The sequence below is a fragment of the Schistocerca gregaria genome, chromosome 4 (genome assembly GCF_023897955.1).
Source record: "Schistocerca gregaria isolate iqSchGreg1 chromosome 4, iqSchGreg1.2, whole genome shotgun sequence".
In the NCBI taxonomy this organism is placed as follows: Eukaryota; Metazoa; Arthropoda; class Insecta; order Orthoptera; family Acrididae; genus Schistocerca; species Schistocerca gregaria.
Window position 1 is genome coordinate 246,838,275 of NC_064923.1, and position 18,861 is coordinate 246,857,135.

General features: G+C 38.9%; 1 protein-coding gene across 1 annotated transcript in view; it reads right to left on the reverse strand.

The window, feature by feature from the left end:
- The window catches only part of LOC126266948 (proteasome activator complex subunit 4-like), a 201,710-nt gene that overhangs the window by 175,289 nt on the left and 7,560 nt on the right, over positions 1 to 18,861 (reverse strand). Inside the window, exons 2-6 of the mRNA XM_049971660.1 lie at positions 15,582 to 15,722; positions 13,661 to 13,777; positions 13,540 to 13,584; positions 13,242 to 13,458; positions 4,398 to 4,589 (exon numbers count right to left, since the gene is read on the reverse strand). Coding sequence (XP_049827617.1) covers positions 4,398 to 4,589; positions 13,242 to 13,458; positions 13,540 to 13,584; positions 13,661 to 13,777; positions 15,582 to 15,722 — 712 coding nt within the window. The remainder of the gene's footprint in view (positions 1 to 4,397; positions 4,590 to 13,241; positions 13,459 to 13,539; positions 13,585 to 13,660; positions 13,778 to 15,581; positions 15,723 to 18,861) is intronic.

Genomic DNA, 18,861 nt, shown 5'->3' on the forward strand with positions numbered 1-18,861 from the left:
CAACAACATTTTTCTAGAAAGCACCTGAATTATACCTACTACATGAATGAGACGATATTACTGTTACCTCTGGCACTCAGAAATACACAAATTGAAACTACTTTATTTGCAACTAATTGTCTGTGTGCAAGTTTTTTTTAACATAAGCCATACTGGGTCTAAAAATTTACAAAAATAAGAATAGTCTGTCACATTAAAGATTCAATATTTTTTCTGTACACTAGACAGCACAAGAACTGGTTGCCGTAAGAATTTTAAGTTTAGCCGTCTGCAAGATGTGGGAACACTGCAGGATGCGCAAGTGTCTGGAGGAAGTGTCTTCAGTTTGATTTATTATACTGCTGCATTCGCTCATGGTTTAGTGGTAAACATTAAATAATATAGCTGCAGAGTCATGAATTCTGAGTCCACTCAGTCCTTTATTTTTCTTTTTTTAACTGCATTTGAGCCATCTGCTAAAGATACCAGTCTAATGGAACCTCAAAGGTAACTTCTTCACTTTATAATTCACCACCAATAGAAAAACCTTTCACGGAAAAGCTCATGGCTGCTTGAAGATACGAACCATTTATGATCGAGAGTTTCCTCACACTACAGCCACCAGTAATTGGCCATCCACTGATGGCCGGTGGCCACCGGCCGTCGTCCGACCCTGCGAATGCAGCACAATGCGTCTTGGGAACGTTTCTGCACTCACATTCTTAAGCATAAAATTATTTCTTATTGTAGTCTGATTTTCTGGACAAAATAACTCTGATAAACTGAGTAAACATCGTGCAGTTACAGAACATGCTTAAGTTACTAGAGTGTATTTATCAACTATCATTTTCTTATTTGAAGTTCTACTATCTATCCTGAAGTTACGAACTGAATTTTACTTACTGTAATCTTAAATACATTGTTTAAGTGTTACGAAACAGTGACGCAAGTAGGCCAGCCGCTGTGGCCGAGCGGTTCTAGGTTCTTCAGTCTGGAAGCGTGCGACTTCTACAGTCGCAGGTCCGAATCCTGCCTCGGGCATGGATGTGTGTGATGCCCTTAGGTTTAAGTAGTTCTAAGTCTACAGGACTGATGACCTCAGATGTTAAGTCCCATAGTGCTCAGAGCCATCTGAACCATTTTTGTCACAAGTGGAGTATATTGAATATTTGTTGTATTTGATATCCTTTGGGTTTAATAGAGGGATGGAGGCAGGTTGAAACATTTGTGTCATGAGAGGCGAGTGCTATTTGATCAATCATATTGGAAAAGGTTTTCTCGTTTCAAGAAATGTCGTTCTGTTGTGGATGGTTTTCCACATTCAAGAAGTCTTGATGACTGAAATATGTGATGAACTACGACCATTTAACCTTTGTGCAACACTTGCATTTAATAGGCAAGAGATCAAAGGGGTGACTGTTACTACTGAGACTCCTTACAGGCACAAAGTAAGAAAGTGACCAACAAGATTGTAACAAATATTGTTACTATGCGATAATGCACACCGCTGATTTCACAAACAAAGCTATTCAAGAAAGTCATCCCTTAAGCACTTATTCTTCCGATGTGCCCTCAATGTTCACCTTTTTGTGCTTTATCGTACAACTGCTGAGAAAATTTAGTTCCAGATAAAAATGCACTTCCAGCCTGGCTTGATGATGTCTTTTAACTCGGAACCAGTAGGTTTCTCCAGCCTTGGAATTGGTAATGTACCTGGACATTACTAGACAGTTTTAGACAATGTTACAGAATATACTGCTGATAATTATTTTCTCTGTTATGTTTCAGTTGTGTCCCATAAAACAAAGGAAAAAATGCTAGTAAAATATGCACTGTACTAATATGCCTGAACTACAATTTACCACAATAACTTTATAACAAAAGTATGTTTCACTAAAATGAAGTATCTGTAACATGAGTGTGCCTATACCAGCACAAATTAGTAAGATATTTCACACTTGTGACTTCAAAATTATACGTGTTTACATGCTGTCCCATGTTGTATTAAACTAGTATGGAAATGGGGCAGCTGGATTGGACACACAAGTTAGTAAATTATCAGTAAATTTCTAAAATAAAATTTTGTATTCACAAAAAAATTATGTTGCCAGAAGCAAAAACATGTACTATCAAGTCAAAGTATCAAAAAATTTTTTGCCTTTGCATTATGGGGTATTGGAAGTAGTGAAAAGGCTTATGATGGAGATTTTTTAAAGATTTCCTTATTCATTTTTGATCTGGTTGCTTTTAGCTCTGTTACAGCATAGGAAAAAAGCTGGCATCCAATGAGATTTGAGCCAAGAGCCAATGCAGCCTTCAGTTGATTCCATTACATCAGAGCTTTCGAAGAATTGCTGCATTCGTCCCTCAATTACTGTCCAGTGATTGTCCAGACAGCTAAATTGCAACATGAAAGACAGGATTAGTTGCAATATCCAGGTGGGATGAACTTCCTCGGCTCATATCTTTAAATTGATAACATGATGTCACACATTAAGTGAAAATCACTTATATTATTCAATGAAAATGATAAGAAAATATCAAGTGAATTTAGTAGGGTAATTCTGTGGCATACAGGAAGTACCACAATGAGCACATAGTTTCAAACACTCAAAGAGACAGCCACCAAGAGCCAGAGTACCAAACTCTTAAGTCAATAACCTTTATTCCATTTTTGTACTTAGGTTTAGAGGCTAAGGTACAATAACTGAGTATACTAAGATCTGTGACTGCAAACTAAGCATTATAAATCAACAACTATCACAATTATTTTTGTTTTTCTGTCTTAAGCGTACTGAAAACTGAGCAGCTTATTCACAAGACATGATCCACATTTTCAAAGCATTCCAGTTATACCGTAAACATTATGAGTAGGCAACACATGTTTTGATCACTGTGGACACGGAATTTTTTTTCTTAGAACACTGTCACTGGCAATATCCCCAAAACAGAGCAACGCAAATGAAAACATGACACAGCAACTGATTGCAAAAAGCAAACATCCACAGAGACACTTCATAAACTAAAAATAACGAAGTCCAAATCAAGAAAGACTACTGTGCCAGGAAACCATACTCAATGACTGACGAAGGTGGCTCAAAAAATTATGAAGAAAATGAAACCAGCAACTGTGTACAGTGCAGGCTCAGTTCCAGTTTCTGGTAACATAAAAGGAGCAGTAGTTGTTATCAGCGCATGGAACAACGAACACAGCATGCTAATGATGTCTAGAATAAGTCATGCTTAATCAATACAGTCTTTCAGTCTACAAATACACTACTGCAAGAATGACAAGAGCCATCTGCTCATAATGATTACAATATAACTGCTGACGATGCTTTGCCAATAAAACCAAGAAGTGCCTGTGCTGAAGAGCTTTTCAAGTTGTGGTATGGTCGACAGAGAGCATGAAATAATTATGGGTTCACCAAGCTAAGCATATTGCTGATTTTCTATGAAACACCTAATAGTCAGGACAGAATGTTATTAATTTAGTCCCTGAAGGTTTTATACATATAATACCTCTAGGCCACCACCATATTCGTGTTAGAGTTGTCGAAGTGTAATGCAAGATCACAGACAGGCAGATGATTCTAGAATTTGCAGAAACTACCCGTATGGTGCTGATTAATGATGGCAAGCCACCACTATTTTATGTTGATAATTGTTAGTGTTAGGCAGATTACAGCATAGTTTATGAAACACAACAGTAATAATAGACTCCACTTGAAAGTGAACCTAAAGTGGATGGAACAAATCATTGTACACACTAACAGAACTGTCAAAAACTAAATCTACTGGTAAAATTCACAATTTGTGGAAAAGATAGAGAAGGCTTTGGCTGAAAGCTAATATGTGAGCCAGTCTGCAACTCAATATGTCATCTTTGTGACAAGTAGCAATCTATGTTTTCCTTATATAGTTGATATTTCAACCTGGAGTATCCATTGTTTGATTTTGTTTAAACTCATTGTGAATAGTCATTAAATTTCAATATCTTGTTTGTGTGTAAACTTTATATAAGTGAACACACCAAAATTAATTAACGGAAGGGGAAAAAATGAAACACACACACACACACACCAAAATTAATTAATGGAAGGGGGGGGGGGGGGGGGAGAGAGAGAGAGAGAGAGAGAGAGAGAGAGAGAGAGAGAGAGAGAGAGAGAGAGAGAGAGAGAGAGAGTGGAGTGAGAGAGAGAGAGAGAGAGAGAGAGAGGGGGGGGGGGAGAGGGAGAGAGGGAGGGAGGGAGAGAGAGAGGGGGGAGTGGGGGGAGAGGGGGGAGAGAGAGTGGGGGGGAGAGAGAGTGGGGAGAGAGAGAGAGTGGGGGGAGAGAGAGTGGGGAGAGACTGTACAGCTCTACAACATTTTCACATACATAGTGAGAGCAGTGCAAAACAGAAATAGATTTGCTTACCAGTACAGCAACAATCCAAAGTGCCATCGGAGCAGCCTCTATTTTGTGAAGCCTAGTTTGTTGGACTTGTTTATAAGAAACTGGCAGATAAAGACTCTGCAAGAACCTTGTGAACATAAGTGGTATATATGGTTCCCAATCAATATATCCAATATTGTGATGGGCAAGACGAGCCATCAACCACATGATTTCCTGCAAAACATGAGAGTATAAATTATGCAATAACCTCATCATTACTTGCAATAGACCACAGTCCACAAGCAACTCTGTAAGATGTACTTAGATATGGTATTATATAGAACAGAATGAAGTGAATTAGGTTTAATAAATTTTTGCAGAAAAATTTTATTCCAAATAATAGTTAGTGTCAGGGAAGAGAGACACACTCTGAAACAGAACACCAGATTGGATGTCAAGCTTAACTCTAACAACATTCACAATTAGTATTTAATAAGACTTCCTCTTTATTCATCTCACTATTTGTACACAATATTTATAATAGTTTCATATGGAATCTCAGTATTTTCCCATCTGCATGAGAAGTTAATGGAGAAGATACTCAAAGGTAATTTTAATGGGAGGGTCGTCTAGAACTGGGCTTCACCAAGATGTCCATTTTCTGAAGGGATGTATATTGGTGGAACATATATAACTGCAGTGAGAAGTGTGAGGCACTGGCCTATAAGTTATGCTAGTTCAAAATATTCTGAAGTGTAAAAGAATTTGTCCATGTTCATGACAACAACTAATATTGTGAATAGTTCATCAGACAGGGGCATAAATTCAGTGGAGTACAAATAATTTTCTTCTTTGTTGCAACAGCTGATTCTTGAAAATAATCTAGAATTCTTCCGATGTGCAAACTTTACATGTGATTTGTGTAATAATAAAATTAACACAGGCACCACTTTAAATAATACTGTTCATCACACTGCCATGGCAAACAACAAACATAAATTCCATGTAAAAATCTGATGGAAAACTGACCTGCTGGCTACAAAAACCTGCCATTATTTATAGCAAACACGTAATAGATTAATTATTATAAACAAACTTTAGGTGAGTTACAATTAAAAGTTTTATACTGAATTGACAATTCAGATGGTACAATACTTCTAATTTACAAGTAAATGTTTTTAAATACAAAGATCACAGTAATCAGTATGTTTTCGTAGTGACATACGAAATATTCAATTTAACAATTCAGTTACTCATTTCTTTACTTATGGCTAAACTAGTTTATAAAACTAGTTCCTACCATATACTGAGAGATGAAATTAAATACAAAATTTCATCATATAGGCAAAACTTATGTATTTGACTTGGTTATCAGGAAGTTAGTTTTGTTTGCATTTGCTAATAATGTCCTCATCATGAATTGTACAGTTTTAATATATTTACTTGTTTCCATAACTTTGAACATATGAAAATTTTAAGAACATTTAAGAGAAATACATATTTGTTAATATTACACTGAAATATGATGGTAGTAATGCTTGACAAATTACACTGCGTCACATATTGCTTGTAATTATATTTCTGAAAATTACAAAACAGTCAGATAATCTTATTCATTGCTACCAGTGTCAGCAGTACATTTCAATACATAGGATATTATCACACAGTTATTATTTCCACAATATTTCCCTAAGGTGACTTTTACTCATGTTTGGCAGTTTCATATTATCGTCTTTTGGTATTCTCTGCAATTGGCCAGCACTTGAACCAATGCAGAGCTGCCAACCTGGTCCTGATTGCAGAGCAGCAGCCGTCACTCCTAAAGGGACAGGAAGCCTTTTCAGTTGCCCAGAAAACTGCAGAAGTAACACTTCAGCGACATGGTGGATAATTTACACAATTGGTCCAACCATTCTTGGATGCTGATACAATGTTTATACTCAGCAAGGTAGCTGTAAAGTGTCTCTACTGAGCACCCATCACAGGGGTTTTCTGTTAGGCATCACTCTGCCTGGCAGGTGAATCCAGATCAGGAAGTAATCACTGCCATATAAGTCAGTGGACGCTTTCTATTGAGCAATGTGGGCAGGGGCTGGACAGCAAAGTGGCAAATAGATAGCAGAAAACAGCCCTGTTGCAGTGCAAAAGTGTGGGCTTGAGCCCATATTTACCAAATACACAAATGAAGACATGAGAAACCTCTCCGTTGCTCTACCCCTGGAGCAGGTAGTTGCAGAGCCCCAAAGCACATTTTGTGCATTAAAATCACCAGAGAGGATGAAGAGGTAGGGGGGGTCAAGTAAAAAGGTTATAGAGAGCCACTTCATCAAGCACGACATGTAGTTGCAGGTAGAGCTAACATATGGTCAACCAATGACGAACATGCACGGACACTGTAGTGTTGGTAGGTTGGTCATTAGAAAGACAGGCAAGGAGTGGTACGTGCAGTTGCGAAAAATAAAATTAAAAATTTGTGTAGGTAACTGGCTACAGCCATGACATACTTACAGAAAAGCACTTTTATTTGTCATTAGCTTATATCATTTATTTTTGACCAGTTTCAGTAATTTCAACCATCATCAACAGGAACAAAATGATATAAAAATACATATTTCTTAAAGAGGACACTTTCATATACCAAATATAACAAGGACAAAATGTGGAATGCAACATAACCCAATTTTGAAAATACACTGAAAAACTCAGGTAAGTTATAAATATGCTCCTGACAGTTCTAATATGCCTTTTTAAATCAACCCATGTTATAACTTTTCTACCAGTTGAATGATGGTTGAAACAACTAAACCCATTCACAAATAACTGTAATATATACATCTAATGCCAAATAAATATGCTTTTCTATAAATTGACAAAAATAGCCACTCCTCCTTTAGCTCCGTCTCCACTGAGGTTGTCCTGTTTGTGGGGAACATATCCACGTAGTGCAGGGGCGTCAGATGATTTGAAACGAGTCTCCTGAAGACAATTACACAATGATTGACACTTGGACATAGTTCCTCCATGTGCGTCCTGAACCCCTACAAGTTCCACTGAAGTATGGAAGCCTTCTTAACAGTTTTAGGTCTGCCCCTGTCTTACCCCCTATCGTTCCACCATGGTAGAGAGACTGCAGCAGTGGAGGAAGGATTGGGGGGGGGGGGGGCACTTGAAGGATTCACCAGTGACCTCTGGCAAACAATGTCCATACCATCAATTGTATGGTCACTGTCGGATGCAAAGGACAAGGTTGCATAGTCTGATGGCTTCACAGTGGATTGCTTTGGCCTGTTGGTCTTTGTCTCCAGCTTGGTTTATGGCAAGGTCAATGTAACAAACACTTTGCCAGATCTTTTCCTCTGTCTGTCTTTACCTTGGCCAACACTGTGTTCAGAAACTATTAATGTTTCAGCAATAGGAAGGCTGAGCTGCAGAGCCATTGGGGCAGGATAACGGCTGCATTTGCAGTTGTAAGCAGATGTGCCCTGCTCAACCGACATAGTCCGAGTGCTAACAATGATCTTCTGTACATGTTGCTTCCACACAAAGGCGACTTCACAAAACTTGGTGGCTGAGTGGCCTTAAATTTCTTCTTTGCACCAAAAGCATGAGACACATTGTGTGACTTATCTCCTGAATCTTCTTTTCTTCAGTGAAGGCAGGACATCCCCTGGTCCAAATCAGATGAGCCTAGGGCAACTAAGACACATTGGTGGGTCAGTGCACAGAAAACCTATTTCATGAGTCACAGTTTCACATCTTCCACAAGTAGCAGGACTGTTACAACTCATAGTTGTGCAACCGAAGCACTGACACTTTAAGCAGCACATCGGATTTGGGACGTAGCGTCTAATCTTATGGCAGAAAAACCTGATGCAATATACTCCAGCAACTTCGGCAAATTGTATGTCACGATAAAATGTGCCAACTTCTGAAGCTCACCAACATCCCTTTCCATAAGAATGTGGACTTCTGTCAGCGGTGTACTTTCCCATTTCTGTTGCAGTTCGTTTGTTAGATCTACATATACTGGAGTTCCCATGTGCAGCTAGGGAAGGACATCCAGCTAGACAGAACCCCACCTGCCTGGGTAAGCCATATACATCTGAAGTGGGACAGGTTCTCCAGAAGCTGCCCGCTAGCAACTGTTCCTCCTCAACATGCATGCATCTCATCAGCGCGCAACACGCTTTGAGACTGAGCAGATTTTTATACATGTTTTCACCATCCTCGCGATCTGGGCGTTAAGCCCACAACCCCAGTCCCTACGACACACAATGTTCCACTGCCGTGCCACACGGTGCTCACTGAAGCGTATCCAGCAGAGCTTATGAAGACAAGAGCCCTTGCCAGCCTCCATCTCCCAGGATACCTGGAATCACCATGCTCCTACCTAGCAATTAAATGTTGATTGCCAAAGGGCAAGCAATATTGAATCTGGCAAGCAATAACATGAAATCTAGCAAGAAATGCACCAAAACTGGCAAACAAATTTGGGAAAAAAAATTACACCAAATCTGACAAAAAATAAAGCAGTATTCAAAAAATAGGACTGAATTTGGCAACAATTAGCATCTATACTGGCTAAAAATGACACCAAAATTGGCAAGACGTGACACCAAAATTGGCAAGACGTGACACCAAAATTGGCAAGACGTGACACCAAAATTGGCAAGACGTGACACCAAAATTGGCAAGACGTGACACCAAAATTGGCAAGACGTGACACCAAAATTGGCAAGACGTGACACCAAAATTGGCAAGACGTGACACCAAAATTGGCAAGACGTGACACCAAAATTGGCAAGACGTGACACCAAAATTGGCAAGACGTGACACCAAAATTGGCAAGACGTGACACCAAAATTGGCAAGACGTGACACCAAAATTGGCAAGACGTGACACCAAAATTGGCAAGACGTGACACCAAAATTGGCAAGACGAGAAACCAAATTGCCAAAACGAAAAACCAAAATTGGCAAAATGTGAAACCAAAATTGACAAAACGTGAAATCAAAATTGGCAAAAAATAACATCGAATTTGTCCATAAAATAAAGCAATTTTTTCCTGTAACTCCCATGGAGGAGTGGTCAATATTCAAAAACATGACAAGAATGATAATTTGAAGCAAAAAAGTCTAGTAAACATGAGCTCTAAAATGCATAGCTTAAGAGCTATGACCACTTGTTCATCTTCACTACTGTGAAGCACATCTCTTCTACTAAACAAGTGCTCATAGTTCCTAAGGTTTGCACTTTAGAGCCCATGTTTACTATACTTTATTGTGTCATAGCAGCATTGGTTCGTCCCGGTAGCTGAGTGGTCAGCGCGACAGACTGTCAATCCAAAGGGCCCGGGTTCGATTCCCGGCTGGGTCGGAGATTTTCTCCACTCAGGGACTGGGTGTTGTGTTGTCCTAATCATCATCATTTCATCCCCATCAACACGCAAGTCGCCGAAGTGGCGTCTAATCGAAAGACTTGCACCAGGCGAACGGTCTACCCGACGGGAGGCCCTCGTCACACGACATTTCATTTCATTTCATTTCATTTCATATCAGCATTAATTTCCTTCTATCCACTCCATTGCTTACACAACTCGTATTTAATAACAGAAGTAGTTTGTACATGAAAAACAGCAGACCGAGATGATAAATGCCCTCTGTGCTGTTCACAATACGCCAATTGCCAAAGCAAAGAGAACGTGAACTTCCTTTGATCATCCACTGGAAGACCGACAACCAGAGGTACACAAGCGAGCACCTATGAATGTGAACCATACACTCCCATTTACACTAGAAACAATGTTCATACACTTGTGTTCGCTCTCGTGCAAATCAAGCATTACATGAAGGTCATGATAAGATTTAAGAAAAATAATTTTACACCCTGAACCACAGTATCAGTGAATAATCCATTCACATCTTACTGTTTCATATGAGGAGAATATTAAGAAATATGTGGTGGATATAAAAGCAATAATCTTTCATTTATTTACTGCTCCAATCTGATAAAATTATTTTGCAACACACGGTGCAAAAAAGTATAAATAATAAATTAATTAAAATAAATATTCTCTCAGTTATAATGCTAAAAATCTTGAAACCTGGACTTGAGAACTTTCAAAGTAGATGACCCCTGCCAGTATTTCAAGTTGGTAGTAGATCTGTTCATTTTGGTTTAGGGCACAAAAACAACTAGGGTCATACGTGCCCATGTTAGAACCATAGAACACAAAGCCAGAAAAGGGGTTAAAAGCAACTACACGGTAAGCCCAATCGGAAAGAAAGACAGCTAAAACCAGGGGCTTTAAGAAAGGTCCATAAAATATGCCATTGAGACAACGAAGGTCCTGAAATAAAAATTAAATGTCCTTCACTTTATTGCTACAATGGAAAAAAAGTAAAACACAGTCAACAGCCCAAGCGTCGTTCACTAAAACAGTCGATAACTCAGACAGCAAACATAAATTAGAACATAAGTGATTTTAAAAAAAAGGACAAACTGTCAAATGTTGAGGACAATGAGCACAAAGTGCTGGGGGATCACCACTTAACAAATGGTGATGAGTAAAAAGACAGTGCTCAATACGCAACCTAGCTACAATGGTTTCCTGCAGCGAGAGGGCCGAGAGGAAGTTGGCCAGGCCAGTGGCAAAGATTTAATTCCCCAAAGCTTGTTCCCATAAAGGGAAGACCACTGCATTGGTGACGCCAAAGTGACACCACCTGCTCACAGTCGACGACTCAAGAGATCATTGGACAGAATGGAAAAACTAGCAGGTCAAGTTACGAGGACTGCATCCTTAGCAGCAGCATTACGAGCCTCATTTCCAGTCACACCAATGTTATCAGGGACCCACATTAATGTCACCATCGCTCCATTAAGAGTGAGCAAGTAAAAGTTTTCCTGGACCTGTTGCACTATGGGATGGATGGTGTACAGCACACAGAAATTCTGATGGGCACAGAGAGAGTCATAGCAGATGAAACAATCGAAAAGCCTCTGTCGCCAGGTGCACTGCAAGGCCTAATACAGGGTGAAGAGCTCTGCTGTAAATACCTACAGAGTGTGGCCAGGCATGGCACACAAACAGCATGCGTATCTGCTGAGGAGAAAATCACAGCAGTATGACAGTGGTAGTTCGACAGCTTCTGCATAACGACTCTCAATAGGGCTAGCGTAAAAGGTGCCACTGGCCAAACTGATGCCACGACGGTGGATTGTATTGAGATGGTGTAAGATGTAGGGATGTGGAGATGCATAAATGAAACACCCATAGTCTAGTGAACGGACAAGAGGCCAGTACAATCGGAGAAGGGCAATTCAATCCCCTTCCTGGGAAGTACCGCTGAGGACACGTAGGACACTGAGGGATCGCATACAGCAGGTGGCCAGGTAAGACATGTGGGAGAACAAAGAAGTCACCATTGCAATTGATACAACAGGGAGGAGGAGTTGGATAATCGCCCTCATGAGCATCACTACCACAGGTTACACATTTGGCCAGTGTCTATAGGACATTCGCATATGGTGTTAACAATGATACTGGTAGCAGTGCATCAAGTTCGGAATGTACGGTCGGACTGTGATAACTTCAAAGCTTGCTTTGATCTGTGATGGAGGCACCAATCTATCAAATGTGAGAAAAAGAGTGCATGTGGTCACTAAGGATGCGTCTATCTTTTTCATTACCTGATGCACTGCAATGATACCTTGAGCAGAGAAGTACACCCCTCAGTGAAGTACATTTGGATTTTTGCCTCGGTCAGACCATCGAGCAGCCAAGTTTAAATAACACCACTACCATACAACATAAACTAATAAAACAACACATTCCCACATACAAGTATGCACCACAAAATGTACTGGAGAATGATGAATACAAATTATACTGGAACAGAACCATTATAACAGATAAAACAACACCACAGAACAAACCTGACATCATACTCACCAATAAAAAGAAGAAATTAACACAACTAATAGAAATATCCATACCCAATACAAAAAATATACAGAAGAAAACAGGAGAAAAAATTGAAAAATACATCCAACTGGCTGATAAAGTCAAGGACATGTGGCATCAGGATAAAGTTGACATTATACCAATTACACTTTCAACTTCAGGAGTCATACCAGGCAATATCCACCAGTAAATCAACTCAATACAGCTACACCCAAACTTTTATATACAACTACAGAAATCTGTAATTATTGATACATGTTCAATTACCCGAAAGTTCCTAAATGCAATGTAACATATACCGTACAGTTAAAAGTCAGCCACACTTGATCAAGGTCCGGGTCACTTTCCATTTTTAACCAGACATAACATCTGAGAAAAGAATAATAATAATAATAATAATAATAATAATAATAATAATAATAATCTTCATCATCATCGTGTGTAGGCATGCTATTGCCAAACCTCTTGTAATCCAGGTGAATGCGAACTGGAGACTTCTGTTGTTCAAGGCTCATAAAAATTAGTTTATCACAAAAATCAGATTTGACCCAATAACTATACTTTTATACTGTTCCTTACTCTAGGGCAAGTATATAGATGGAGAAACCCATATGAAGTGTGTAACTCTCACTGTCTTATTTTAACTGTGGTGAAGCTGTAGTTGTGCAGTGGTCTGGGGAGTTATATTGCGCGCGTGCGCGTGCGTGTGTGTGTGTGTGTGTGTGTGTGTGTGTGTGTGTGTGTGTGTGTGTGTGTGTGTGTGCGCGCGGGGGGGGGGGGGGGGGCAACTTTTAGAGAACAGTGTGAATTAGCAAATGGTTATTTACAATTCATAAACATTATGATAAAATACAACTAATACTGCTGATCCTAAACAGCTACAACTGAATAAACAAAGGAATGTTAAGTGTTATACTCACATTTTCCCACATAGGAGCATTGTGGCAAACCTTCCAAAGGTTCATTAGCTCTTCAAACCAAAGTTTGTATCCTAGATGGCTTTTCTCAGGGGGGAGTGCAATAGGAAGAAACCACTCTAGAAATTCGATGTTATTTTCTATATTAACTCCGTCAAAAGGGCATAGGCGTGGTCGCCAGGCATCAAGCATTTCTTGTGTTGCCTCAGGAGGAAAGTAGCTAATCAAAAAGACAAACATTTATTTATTTATTTCTTTCCCTTGCAGAAAGCAAAGAAATATAATACTTTTGACTACTTACAAACGCGCAGCATGAACTAAATTCTTCAAGGTATTCTCTAGTGAACTGGAAAGTGAAACTGAGAATTAGATATTTACACATTAGATAAAACTGCCATACATTAACACCTAAAAATACTTACGAGAAGTATCTATACATTCCAATTGCAGTGAGACTTGTGTTCATTATCCTCTCGCAGAGCTCAAATAGTGGTTTCCACGGCAACTGTAATTCATCTGGTGACAGCAATTCCTTCTTCCTACACACAATTTTTGAATAAACTGTAGACAATTAAATGAGTGTATTCCACAACAGAAATACACAGAAGTCATACAGGTCAAAGTTTAAACATTACACTTGCAAGACTGCAGTACTTTTTGCTTTCTCCTCTCAGTATCTATTGAATAATAATGGTTCATTTAAGGCCAAACAGAAATGATCCAAAACAAAAATTCAGTTGAGGCAGAAAGCTGTTAATTTTTCCAAAACAGATGTCATTGCTAAATTGACTGTAGTATGTAACAACTTCTTCATTTTTTGGGCTAATAATGCCTTGTGTGCTTTTCATCCTTTGACATCTACTAGTCTTGCTTAAGAAAGTAACATTCAAAATTTAAACACATACACACACACCAATCACATAACAGAAGTTATGTGGAAGCACTCTTCGATATCTGCAAAAAACTCGTCTTTCAGAATTCCCTAGGGACAGAAGACTAAAAAGAATCTTCAAGTGCAGGATATGATAAGAGCATAGATGTCCAAGAAAAGTTGGCAAAAAAGCAATGTCAAGCAGCAGACTCTCACTTTTCAAGCTTTTACAACTCAGGTCAAACACACTGGTAATTTTACAGAATTGCTTTTTTTATAATTAAACATCGGAAACTTTATCTTTGGTTGCAAATCCCAGTGAAATTCTGTCAAAACTGCAGTCAACAGGGGTGCCTTGGTATTAAATGTTTACAGTCTACACTTCTTGAGATGTGGGGACTGGTAAATCTCATGCCTCCAAATAAAACAGGTAGCAGCAGATCTTATCTTCTGTGGTTACAGTTCACAGAAAAGATGAATTTCATTCAAAAATGTTATTTAATCTTCATAAATTCATGTTGTCTCCAGCTAATCAGTAAATTTATAACATATAAATAAAGGAAATATTTTCAGTTTACTCAAACATTAGTAAATAATGAAGCTGACACTGTCCTTCCAAATGAATCCGTCACCCTTTTGAGGAGAGTGTGCTGCTTTGAAACCCCCTGATAAATTAAAGCTATGTGCTAAACTGTGACTTAGACCCTCAAATTTGCCTTTCACAGGCAACGCTTTTATCAACTAAGCTATCCATGTATGACTTGGGACCCACCTTCAGAGTTTAATTTCTACCAGTAGCTCACAGTATTTACCAAGCTCCACAGAGGCTCTCCTGCATACCTTGCTGGACTCAGATGCCAGAAAGAATGGCTAACCCATTACTTACGAAGTATTTCCAGACTTCAGTTATTACTTTCTAACATAATATATCTGTCGGTGTACACTGAAACTTTCTCATAGCATGCATTTTCACTTCCAAGGCGTTTCAAATGCCTGAAATTTTAATTGCATTAATGCTGACAGTTTGCTGCTACTTCTTGATTTGCCCTTGAAGTTACAGAAATCCCTTTATTTACCATCCTTGTCTATATTATATCAATTAAATATATCTATTAAAAGCATAAGGTTTTCACGAACAACAGTTTTCACAGATGGATTATTGAAATAATCCTTGGTTATGGGATTAAAATAACTGTAAAACTATAGTAGACAGAATGGCTGCCAGTACTTACCTTCAGAACACAAAATTTTAAAACTACCAATAGAGGCATATAAAATTAGAAAAGAAAACTATCCTAGATTCCTCAGGTAGGAAATAAGGGTACAACTGAGAAAGTTGTAAGGGAGTCCAGAATTCCTCGCACCCAAGTTTAAGAGAGACCCATTGATTGTGAGGATGAGGGAGACGAAGATAATGGATTTGTTAATTAAAATAACTGTACAGATTTACCACAAATTTAACACAATCTTACTTCAAGAGGCATATCGATACATTTGCAAACTTGCTGACAAGCCATGGTTCCAGGCTAGGAATGGTCGTTAGTTCATACATCAAATGAATGAATGCTATGTGATCTTCTTTTGAAAATTTCAGTCCATATACTTTTATGTACCTGGAAATGAGATACACTGTATAAGAAATCATAAATTTACACATATGAAAATACATTGTGAGCTGCTTTCAACCCATCTACATCTACATCCATACTCCACAAGCCACCTGACGGTGTGTGGCGGAGGGTCCATACAGAGGGTGAGGCATAATATCAAGCAATTTTAAAATGCATGTGAATCAAGCTGCATCAAAGAGAGGTGGATGGGATAGTGTCAGTTACATTTGGCAAGAGATAACATTTAGTTATAATGGAGTGCTGGACCCCACAGCATCATACGTATGCTGTCAAAGTATTTTATCAAAACGATAGTTCATACCAGCTAGCAAGCTGTGCATTCCGCAAGCATTTCAACATTAATTGAAATAGGCTAGTACAGTCTGCCTGTGTGATTAAATAGTGGATTGAGAACTTTGAGGAGACAGTGTCAATGACGAAAACAAAACCTGGGAGACCAAAAATGGAGTGCACACCTGAAAACATCGAACATGTAAGAGTTTCCTTTGAGAGAAGCTCTTGTCACTCAGCTCACTGGCACAGTGCTACACTTGGGATTTTGAACAGAACGGTAAAAAGAATTTTACATCAGGATTTGCACTTTCAGCCCTACAAAATCCGAATGGTTCAGGCCCTTAAGGAAACAGATTATGTGAGTCGAAGCCGGTTCTGCTAAGAATTTTTGGACATGATTAATCGAGACGAGGACATTGTAAACCATTTGTGGATCAGTGATTAAGCTCATGTCCATCTCTCCAGTTACATGAAAAACCAGAATTTTCGGTTCTGGAGTGACATTAACAACAGAGAACTGCATCAGCAACCACTGCACTGTGCAAAAGTTACTGTGTGGTGCACTATGTCTTCATTAGGGATCACAAGGCCATACTTTTTTGAAGATGGCCTTGGCAATGCTTTAACAGTGATTTCACAGAGATAAACAGACATGTTGGAAAACTTTTTTATGCCACAACTTTCACACTACAAAGTGAACAATCCGACTTTTTCCAGCAGGACGGGGCAACCTCCCACATTGCTTGAGTAAGCATGAATATTGTCAATCATTTGTTTCCAAATCATGTGATCTCCGAAGTGGGTAATTGTGTGGCCCTCTGTTCACTGGACGTCACAACATGTGACTTTTTGTTGTGGGGTTATTTGAAAAGTAAATTTTATCAAAATAACCCTCCTCAAATAATTGAAGCCCTGAAGGAGTGGAGCCAACAGAAAGTTATTCAAATCCAACTTCAAGGTCCGGTTGGAGGAATGTGTGCGTCAAAATGGACACCATCGTACAGGAGTTTTCTTCAAACAATAACCAACGTTTTCCTACTGCAGAAAATGTTTTTCGTGTATTTTAAGATTATGACATAAAAAATTTAATGAATTGTTTTTACTTAACGGTCTTTTAAAAATTGCTCTTTATTATGCCTCATCCTGTACATCTGGGAGAAAGACAAGTAATTCATTAAACATGATTGTTGCAACTAAAGTTAATATTTTACAACTAGTTACTGAAAATATGGTATTCAGTGATTAAATAAAGAATTTTCATATTACCAAAACCAAAAATCATGCTGTACATCTCTTATCAAAAATATAATGAGGGAAAAATTACACTTTTCAAACTCACATGTGGGATAGAGAGATGCTGATTTTACATTGTGATCAGAAACTGTATGCATGGAGTGTTACAGTTCATTTTTAACTGGTGTGTGGTGTGCAACTACTAGTCAGTCAATGTGAGCAATAAGAATTGTGTGCATGCAACAGAAAAATGTTTGAAACCAAAAGAATGTAACCATTACTTTCATCCCTACCAAAAAGCTATGAATGCTTTCTTTCTTTACTTTTGTGTTTACTTAATGGCTATATTGCAGGTTGCACCTGTGGTAAGTAAATTCAGAACTCTGATATACATTAATGAGTCAAACCACTGTGACCATCTGCTTAATTGCATGTTGGCTCAGGTTTGGAATGCAATACAGCCGTAATTCTGCATGACATGGGTTCTAACAGTCCTTAGTAGGTTTCCGGCAGTATGTGGCACCAATGTCTACACACTGATCATGTAATTCCCATGATTTACAGGTCTGTGGTTTGTGTGTGTGGAACTGGCACACAATATTGTCACAGACATGTTCCATCGAATTCAGATCAGGCAAATCTGGTGGCTAAGACACGAACATGAGTTCACTATCAATTCCCTCCAACCACAGTGGCATGTTTCTGGCCTTGTGACTTGTACAATAATCCAGTTGGAAGATCCCGTCGCTGTCAGGGAAGAGTCCAAGTATGGAGGGATGCAGGATGCAGGTGATCCATAATAATGTTTGAACAGTTGTCATGGTGCCTTCGTTTACCGACACAGGTCCCATGGGAATGAACATTAATATGCCCCATAGCTTTACACTGTCCCCAACTGGCCTGCACCCACAGTACAGTACATGTTTTGAGCACACATTCAAATGGTTAACAGACACAACTGCTGACATGACATGACAAGAAAAATGATTTCGTTCATGGTTTGTAAGCACATTGAACACAGTATCGTCCACTAGCTAATGCTGGCTACATTGGCAGTGACAGCAAAGTTGTCGCTGTAGACTGAGACGACTCAATATCAACTGTCACAGCTTCTTTCATCAATCACTGTGCAAGCAGTTAACTTTGTGTGTCGCGTAATGTTGTTCACTTTCTTTCAAGTAGAACCTTACAGTTTTCTGTCACAGTTGTCCGATGGAAAACAGTGCAGAAAAAGAGAGAGGAAAAACTGTTAGATGAAGAAAAAGTAAAAATTCTCAAAAGAGTTGAAGTTTGTAATGAAAAATGTTGTTTTCACAGAGTTTAGGTGTTACCGGTGTCTATGCTGAACACCATCATAAAAACTGAGACACTATTTTCGAAAGTGTAACAGTGGACCACATTCCAAAAAGATGAAGTATGTCAGTTACTCTGAATATGTGGAACTGGAAGAAATTATGAAGAACTGGTTACAGACAGCGAGTGCTTCCAACATCCCCATGAATGGCATAGTCATACTTTTCTTTATAAAATCCAAAACTACAGTGTTTATGTCCAGCACTCAATGTCACTTTCCCTAACCCTTTAGCAAGACAAACTGCACTAAAAATTGTGTTTT